The sequence below is a fragment of the Lactuca saligna genome, chromosome 7, assembly GCF_052625555.1.
Source record: "Lactuca saligna cultivar CGN05327 chromosome 7, ASM5262555v1, whole genome shotgun sequence".
In the NCBI taxonomy this organism is placed as follows: domain Eukaryota; kingdom Viridiplantae; phylum Streptophyta; class Magnoliopsida; order Asterales; family Asteraceae; genus Lactuca; species Lactuca saligna.
In genome coordinates this window covers 95,884,061-95,893,770 of record NC_136423.1, presented here as the reverse complement: position 1 = coordinate 95,893,770, position 9,710 = coordinate 95,884,061, and the positions used below count along the sequence as shown (strand labels likewise).

The window sequence follows — 9,710 nt, the reverse complement described above, 5'->3', positions numbered from 1 at the left end:
CTTGAGAGTTTTGGGCCCATGTATGGATAATCAACCATTTTTTAAACCCATATCATACAACGGAATAAGTATTTTCACCAATTTATTTATTTGGTAACTTGATGCGTTCCTTTTACTATTGCTTTTCCCCATCTTTCTTTTTCTTTCTACTCTTTTTTTGTTAAAATGAAACGAACACAAATGTTTACATGTTGGGCCACCACTTTAAAATGAAACGAACACAAATGTTTACATGTTTACATGTGCTTCACGGAATTAGTAGGGAAGGCAGCTATTGATCCAGCACATCACAGAGACTCTCCCTACTTTTTTTTCTACGAATTGAGGATATAAAAGGTTGATAAACATAGGGCTTATCATCTTTTTTTTTTTTTTTTTTTTTTTTTTGTTATGCGTATGTGTGAACAAATTGAGCACCAAGGATGTCATCTGTGGGGCCCATTTTTTATATCAATTATATATACCATCAATTCTTAAAAAGTTTAGCTGCAGTACACTTTTTTCTCTTTCATCGATTCACACGGAACTTTTTTTTTTCTTATTTTGAACACTAAACTTCTTGTATTCGCTCCTTCTTATCTCATTTTCTTGCCGCCTCACATTCCACCAATGAGATTTATCACGTTTTTTTATGTTTTTGATCTTATTTTTTTGCTTCCTTCTGCTTTTTGTTTTCTCGCTGCGGTCGTCCTTTCCTTACAAGAGTTATTTTCCTTTGTTTTTGCTTGCTGCTTTCGTTTTCTCCCTTACAAGCTTCGTTTTTTAGGTATGTTTTGGTGATCCTCCCTCTATAATATCATGTCTGTAGGTTCGTCTTCTAAACGCCGTTTTTCTCCTCATTTAGCTGGCCTTCTGTCTTCCGAAAAAGGATCCTGTTCTTCTGTTGGTAACGATACTTTACTTTTGCCTTCTTACGATGATATCGGCGATTGCACCTTTGTTTGTAGATTTTGTAGTGCTTTTTTCTGGTTTGATGAAAGGGTTATGTATTTGTCACGTCCAGATTGCCCTGCCTATACGCGGTGTTGTAAATCTGGTTCTGTTGTTTTACCATATCCACTTCTACCTCCTAAATTGTTGCTTGCTCTATTTGATTTTCGCCCTTTCATCAAAAACATAAGGGCTTATAATAGTATGTTTAGCATGACGTCTTTTGGAGGTAAGGTGGATGACACTGTTAATAGGGCGGATGGTCCATATGTATTCAAAGTTTCTGGTCAGGTTTGTCATTGGATTGGTGCTTTTGATGTTGTTGATGAAAAAGGACCAAAGTTTTTGCAATTGTATATTGTTGATACAGACCATGAATTGCATAATAGGCTCTCTGCTTTTCCAAAAAATGAAAATGGCTGTTTAGATTCAACAATAGTTGAGGCTCTTATGGATCTTTTTACAGCTCATAATGAATATGTTAGAACTTTTAAATGTGCAAAAGATATTGCTGCTGAAAGAAACTTACCTGAATATGCAGTTCGTCTTTTTAATGATGTTCCTAATCGTCTGTATGGCCCTCCGGCCCCTGGTAGTTTGGGTTGTATTGTCGTTGGTGAAGACGCAGTTGGCAGTACATATGATATAGTTGTGCATTCAAAAAGTGGTCCTCCACGTAGGATTAGTAAACTTCATCCTAGCTACATGCCATTGCAGTATCCTGTTTTGTTTCCCTATGGTAAGGATGGTTGGTCCCCAAGGTTGAAGCTTTTAAATGAGGTTGGTTCGAAGGCTAGGAATCTTAGTATCAACATGTATTATTCTTACCAAATACATGCAAGGAATGGTATATATTCTGTTGTGCTAAATTCATGTAGATTATTCCAGCAATATTTAGTTGACGCATATGCATGTATTGAACTTTCGCGGCTTGATTTTTATGAACAAAATCAAAATCACCTAAGATCAGCATATGTTAGTGGTATTTACGATGCCATATCACGTGGTGATACTGATGGTAGAAGTATTGGTAAGCGTGTTATTTTACCACCATCTTTCGTCGGTGGTCCAAGGTATATGTACAGATTATCAGGATGCCCTTTCTATTTGTCGGGAATATGGGAATCCACAGTATTTTATAACATTTACGTGTAATGTTGGTTGGCCAGAAATCAGCAGGTACATGGACATGCATCGCCAGTTTGATGTTCCGAGCAGGGCAGACATAATCTCACGTGTTTTCCATATGAAAGTTATTGCCTTTATTAGTTATTTGAAATCTGACAAGACGTTCGGTCCTGTTTCAGCACGTAAGTTTTTTTTTTTTTTTTCTGTGATAATATTTTTTAAAAAAATATGTTCCCTGTATTTTCGTTTATTCATTACTATGTTTAGATTGTTATATTGTATTTACTAATTAATTTTTTTTAAATATTTTTTGTATTTTTAACAATGTTCTTTTAAAAAATATATTCGCTGTAAGTTTTTTTTATTTTTTTTTCTGTGACAATATTTTTTTAAAAAATATGTTCCCTGTATTTTCATTTATTCATTACTGTGTTTAGATTGTTATATTGTATTTACCAATTAATTTTTTTAAATATTTTTTGTATTTTTAACAATGTTCTTTTAAAAAATATATTCGCTGTAAGTTTTCTTTTTTTTTTTTTTTTTTTTTTTGTGACAATATTTTAAAAAAAAATATGTTCCCTATATTTTCGATTATTCATTACTGTGTTTAGATTGTTATATTGTATTTACTGATTAATTTTTTTTTAAATATTTTTTGTATTTTTAACAATGTTCTTTTAAAAAATATATTCGCTATAATTTCGTATGTTCATTAGTGAATTTAGATTATTATATTTTATTTACTAATTAGTTTTCCTTTTTTGAAAATTTTATTGTGTTTACTATTTAGTTTTCCTTTTTTAACGGTTCTTTCTTTGGCAGATCTATATACTATTGAATTCCAGAAAAGGGGTTTACCGCATTGTCATGTGCTCATATGGATAGCAGATTCCCACAAGATAAAGGAACCATCTGCCATTGATGCTTACATTACAACTGAATTACCTGACCCTATTTTGGAGCCATTATTATATCAGACAGTTATAAGATGCCTTGTACATGGACCGTGTGGTTTGCTAAATACTAAGTCCTCATGTATGAAGGATGGTAAGTGTAAGAAAAGATTCCCAAAAAATTTCCGTAACGATACAGTTTTTGACAAGGATGGTTATGCACATTATAAAAGGCGATCTGGTGAGGTCCATAGGTTAGAAACAGGTGTAGAAATAGACAACAGGTTCATTGTTCCGTATAACAAAAGACTGTGTTGTCGTTTCAATGCACATATAAATGTCGAGTATTGTGGGTGGAACATGATGATTAAGTATCTGTTCAAATATGTATCGAAGGGAATGGAGCGTGTTAGGTTTGTTATTCAGAGAGATGTGCACACTTCTGGATCTTCTGTTTCAGTAGAACCTCCTGTCATTGATGAGATTAAGAACTATATCGATGGTCGTTTCCTCTGCCCTCATGAAGCCGCGTGGCGTATACTTGATTTTCCGATTCATGACCGAGATCCGTCAATTGTCATACTGCCTATACATTTGCCAAATATGCAATCTGTGTTGTTTAAAGAAAACATTAGTATTAACCAGGTTGTTGACGATCCCAACTTTGGAAGCAGTTTGTTGTTAGGTTGGTTTGATAACAATAAGTGGGATAGAACTGGTCATAATCTTACATATAGCTCATATCCTACTAAGTACTGGTGGGACAAACAGGCAAAAGCTTGGAAGAGAAGGAAACGTTGTAATTCTCATGCATTAGGTAGACTTATCTTTGTTCATCCATCTGCTGGAGAATTATTTTACTTAAGAATGTTGCTTTGTCATCAAAAAGATTGTAGGTCTTATGAAGAAGTTCGTACTGTCTCTGGCACTGTGTACTCTGATTTTCGAGCTACCTGTGATTCGTTAGGTCTAATAGGGGAAGATCGAGAGTGGATGGACGCTTTTACTGAGGCTTCTGAATGGGCTACATCGTCTCAGCTTCGTTCTTTATTTTGTTATCTGCTCCTTTTATGTGATGTTAACGATCCTATGTGTTTGTGGCATTTTGGATGGAAGAAAATGAGTGATGATTTGGTACACAATATAAAGATGTCAAATCCTGGTGTTGATGTAATTATAGATGATTTGCACGTACAGCAGATGGTTTTATATGAACTGGATCATGTGCTTAGGTCATCTACACCTTCAAAATCTGTTGTTGATTTTCATTTGCCCAAACCTACAGAGGAGACTGTTGCTATGTTAAGAAATAGACTTTTTTTAGAAGAGACAACGTACGATAAGGACATTTTGAAAGCTACTCACCAACAGATGTTGTCGTCTCTAAATGATGAGCAGCTGAACATCTACAATGTTGTTCAATCTGCAGAAGCTAAAAGCCAACAGATGCTGCTTTTCGTTTATGGCCATGGAGGGACTGGTAAAACTTTCCTGTGGACAACAATACTAGCTTATTTTCGTTCAAGAGGAAAAATAGCTCTTGCTGTTGCTGCTTCTGGTATAGCATCTCTGCTTCTTCCATCAGGAAGAACTGCTCATTCCAGGTTCAAAATCCCAATTGACTTTACTGATAATGTCGCATGCAATATTACAAAAAAGACAATGCTTGCTGAGTTGTTGAAGGTAACTTCCATCATTATATGGGATGAGGCTCCCATGAGTGACAAACATTGTTTTGAGTGTTTGGACCATTCTTTGAGAGATATCCTTGAATGTGAAAGTAAAGTCTTTGGTGGTATGTCGATGTTATTAGGAGGAGACTTTCGTCAGACATTACCTGTGTCGCCAAAGACCACACCCTCTGAAATTATCTCCCTTACGCTGCCAAACTCGTACTTATGGCCATATTTCAGTTTGTATAAATTGACAGATAATATGCGGCTTAAAAACCTGTCCACCTCATCTGATAGTCATTTAGGTATCTCAAAGTTTGCATCCTGGTTACTTCAAATTGGGGATGGACTCATTGGTGAAATTGATGCATGCGATAAGACAAATACCAAATGGGTTGAGATTCCTATGTCACTGATCATACCTCCAACAAAAAACGCATTACACAGCCTTATAGACTTTGTTTATGGAGATGATATTCTGAAAAAATCCTCTGCTTCGACTCTGTCTGCTAGAGCAATAGTTTGTCCAAAAAATGAAACAATCCAAAAAATAAATGATATAGTTTTGCAGAGAAGTCCTGGTGATTCAAAGATGTATGAAAGTGCTGACAGTATTGAGTTCAATGGGAACCAAAGTACAGAGTTTAATACTTTCTATCCATTAGAGTATTTGAATGCCTTGACCTTCCCTTCCATACCTGTGCATTCACTGTTATTGAAAATCAACACTCCTGTTATGCTGATTCGGAACATAAACCAAAAAGAAGGTTTATGAAACGGCACACAACTGATGGTTTCACAGTTATTGTCCACCGTTATTGAGGCAACAATTATTACTGGGACTTCCATTGGGAGCAAAGTTTTAATCCCCAGAATTAGATTTATTCATAAAGCCCCTGATATACCTTTTACCTTTGTTAGGAAACAGTTTCCATTAAAAGTCTGTTATGCTATGACTATCAACAAAAGCCAGGGGCAATCTTTAAAAAAAATTGGAATTTATCTGCCTCACCCGGTATTCACACATGGACAACTTTATGTCGCATTGTCTCGTGCTACCTCTCCAGATTCTGTGAAAATACTTATAGATTCTGATGAAAACACTGCAAATAATAAAACGAAAAATGTTGTTTTCAGAGACTTCCTACACAAAGTTAATACTTCAGAGGTCAAATACATATTTAGCTTTTATAATTATATACAACAGCCTAATACATGTTTCTTACTTTTAATATTTATTGTTACATTCACAAATCATACTTATATTCATTGTTAACTATGACACCACACATCAACCTGATGCATGTATGTTAGCTTTTTTTACATGACTGGCTCATAAAACATAATATTTACTGCTGCATTCAGAAATGATGTTTATATTATTTGTTGACTACCATTCCAGACATGTCTCAAATAACAACAACAATCTCAGAATTGCATTATGGGTGTCCGAGAACAGTGATACAGGTATATAAATAAATCTTTTTTCATGACAACTTTATATTACCAACATACATTCTTCAAAGACAATAAAATTATAACAATTTTTTTCACTTTAGGTAAGAATCTTGCGTATGTGGACACCACAGATTAGAAATCATGAGACATGGTTCTTGGCTGTTGACAAAAATGTAAGTTATCAACTTCTATCCCAACCTCTTCTTCTAATCTATACACACATTAACCCTATATACAATCTCCACTATGTACAAGGGTGATGCTGTTCAGATTCTGGAACAAAGAAAAGATCAAAGCTTTCTACAATCCGTTCTCATTCCTTCTAGATGCTACACAATTGAGAAGTACGGATGTGGAGTACCGGATCGTTATCAAAAGTGGATCAATAATGAATTCTACATGGCTGTTGGGACAGTATCCTCTATTACACCTCTTCCAGACACTGCCATTATTCCAAAACATTGGTTTTCTTTTGTTTCCAAAACACAGATACCAGATTACAAAGATCAACATGCAGGTGTTACTATTCATACAAATAAAACAAGTAACATACAAAAAACCCTTACATGCACTAATAACAATTAAATAACTTTACCTGCAGATTTTGTTGGCTTCTTCAGCAAGCTTATCAACTGCACGAAAAAAGATAGTGAACCATACCTGTTGTTGATACTAAAAAATGATTCGTAAGTACTTTTTCAGTTGTATTACCGTAATATGTTATTAACATGTGTCAAACCTATGAACATCAGCGGTGAAGACATTGCAATAAGTTTATGGAAGGAATTCACCAGTGTGTCTTCAAAGTTTGATCGTGTTGTTCTCGAAAATGCTCCTGCACCTGTCATAGTCGCCATAACCAGCATAAAGATCTCTACTTACGCAGGTAACTACGTATAAAATGTTGTTACATTAATAATTTTAAAAATACAATTATTTGCTTGTGTATTATGTTGACTACTAAATATACAGGAGCACTACGACTTGGAACAAGTAGTGCTACTCATCTATACATCAACCCACCAATTCCAGAAATGAAACTACTAATGGACAGGTATCATAAAGAATGCACATTGATAAAATACATTACATTCTAAAATACTTTTAATTCACGGATTGCAGTTACAATACATTACCTGAGGTACCTGTTTTTTTAGATCCTCCAATACAATTGTCGAAAATACTCGACAAAAGTCATTCTGATCTTTCGGTATGTTACACCTACATGTATGTATGTGTCCACACAAGAAAAAAATATCATGTTTATACTTTTAAGCAGATTATATACGTCTGTACGTTATATAGGACAGAACTCTTACGACAAAGGCTTGCATAATTGAATATATCTTCTCAGACTCTTGGTACCATGTTCAATGTCCGAAATGCAAAAATACAACTTTCAAACAAGGGAAAAACTGGTTTTGTCCATCAGATGGAATACTTGAGTCTCCATGTAGCACGTAAGCATCAGACAATGAAAAAATCAATTAATTAATAAAAGAAAAATATAGAAGCTTGGCAATAACTCATTTCTACCCACATGCAGGTTTAAATTGAATGCAGTTATTAAAGATGAAAGTCATTCCATGACTGTTGTGCTGTCTGATAATGCAACACAGGAATTACTAGGCACAACAGCAGATAACCTCAGATCAGACAACAACACAGATGACAGAAAGGAAGTACCACCAATTGCTATCTCTTTACTAGGAACTCCAAGAAAAATGAAAATTCGCATGACAAATACATCAAAGGACAACAACATTCGATTCATTGTTACAAATATCGAAAAAATGCCTTCTGAAGTACCACCTTCCATGACAACACCACCTCCTGATCGTCCAACTTCTTCAAAAAATACTAATGAAGAAAGTGCTCAGAACTACCAACAGAGTAAACAAAATGTTAGAAGATCACTTCCGTTTGAAAATCCAGGTAAATTTTCATTTCTAGTGTACATATATATAAGGGTAAATACATATTGCCAAAATGGTGAATATATTTAATTATAAATGAAAACACAGTTACTACAAAACGAAAAGCCGCCCGTAAAATGGAATAGACCTCACTTCTTCGGATGTTGATCATAAAAGAAATACTAATGGTATATAACATGTTGCAGCTATGTACAAAAAATGTTTAACTTTGGTTTTCTAGCTATTATAGTATCTGTAGTTGTACCCTTAACTCATAATGGAGTTTGTGTTGGCTTTACTATAATGTAATAACTAAGGCAGTATTTCGTATGACAGATAGTTATGTAAAATATGTTACACTTATGTAAAAAAAAAGTGTTTTGCTTTCAGCTTTTATACTACTCTCTGTAGTTAAACCCTTAACTGATGATGACGTTTGTATTCGCAGCCTACTATAATGTAATAATTAATGCAATATTTTGTATGATAAATAGTTATGTGAAATACGCAACGACAATGAGTTATGTACGTTTTTTCATAAACGACCCACAACTGAATGGTTTATTAACAATTTGTCACATAGTTATAAACGACCCACAAGTAAACAGTTTATTAAACGGCCCACAACGACAGTTGCTTATTAACATAACTGAATGGTTTATTGACACTTTCTCACATAATAAAAGTTAATACTTAATACCATGCAAAACGAAAAAAAAAATACAACAAATTACTCCAATACAACAACTCATATTAATTACAACTAAGTTATTGTCAAAAACACCAAATAAAAGCCAAAACTATAAAAACAAATTTTATTAAGAAAATAATTAAATATTACCGCCCTTTGCAGATAGCGTACATCTGTAGGTCTAACATATCATAGGTTCAACAACTAAGTGATATGATGACACGCCACATGAGTCTCAAAATACCTTTATATAGATGTTTAATAACCATACCTATGAAAAGGGATAACTTACACATGGACATCTAAACAATACACTTCCACTATATAATGTACATAAACAAAAATACTTCCAGACAAAAAACAATCCCTACAAATCTTTCACTCTCCATACAAAAAAAAATATGAAAACCACACTTTTCAACAAAAGTCTCGCTGTTATGATCGATTTCCTTAGGGAAATCGGAAATCTGATTGAAGTTGCCCAAGGAAAGTTAGAAGAAAGTTTTTGCCTCGATGAAAACATCCAGTCATACATGGCGAACAATACAGAAGATCCCGACGTACAGATACTACACAAAATATTTGAAAAAGCCAGAGCCGATGACCAATCCATGACTGACAACTTTTCGTTTACACTCGGAGACATCCACAAAAGAATTGGTAAATATAAGCGCAAAATGAAGGATACATCCACAGACTGACTTTTCGTCTGATATCCACTGCAAACCACTTGCACCTTCGTTGTATAATAGTTTTAATGTACGTAGTTAAATAGTTTTAATGTACATAGTTAAATAAAATACATGTTTTATGTAAAAAATTATATATAGCAAATGATATAATCATTATGCATGAAATAATATATACCAACCACTTACGATAAACGAATCGCAAACTACTAACCTTCAATGCTTAATAAATGATAACACAACTCCAAAGACCTTCCAAAAATTTCTAATTAACACATAACTCGGAAACTGCCGCCACAACTCACATCACATTCCATCGTCTTCTCAAA

General features: G+C 34.2%; 1 protein-coding gene across 1 annotated transcript; it reads left to right on the top strand.

Moving 5' to 3' along the window:
• The first annotated feature begins 798 nt into the window (after positions 1-798).
• Positions 799-8,147, top strand: LOC145007133 (uncharacterized). Its single transcript, XM_078966119.1, has 14 exons — positions 799-1,710; positions 1,819-2,003; positions 2,110-2,240; positions 2,884-5,394; positions 6,030-6,094; positions 6,187-6,258; positions 6,341-6,602; positions 6,687-6,771; positions 6,838-6,971; positions 7,058-7,139; positions 7,208-7,295; positions 7,391-7,545; positions 7,632-8,020; positions 8,110-8,147. The coding sequence occupies exons 1-14, from the start codon at positions 799-801 to the stop codon at positions 8,145-8,147; spliced, it is 5,109 nt and encodes a 1,702-aa protein (XP_078822245.1).
• Positions 8,148-9,710: the final 1,563 nt, after the last annotated feature.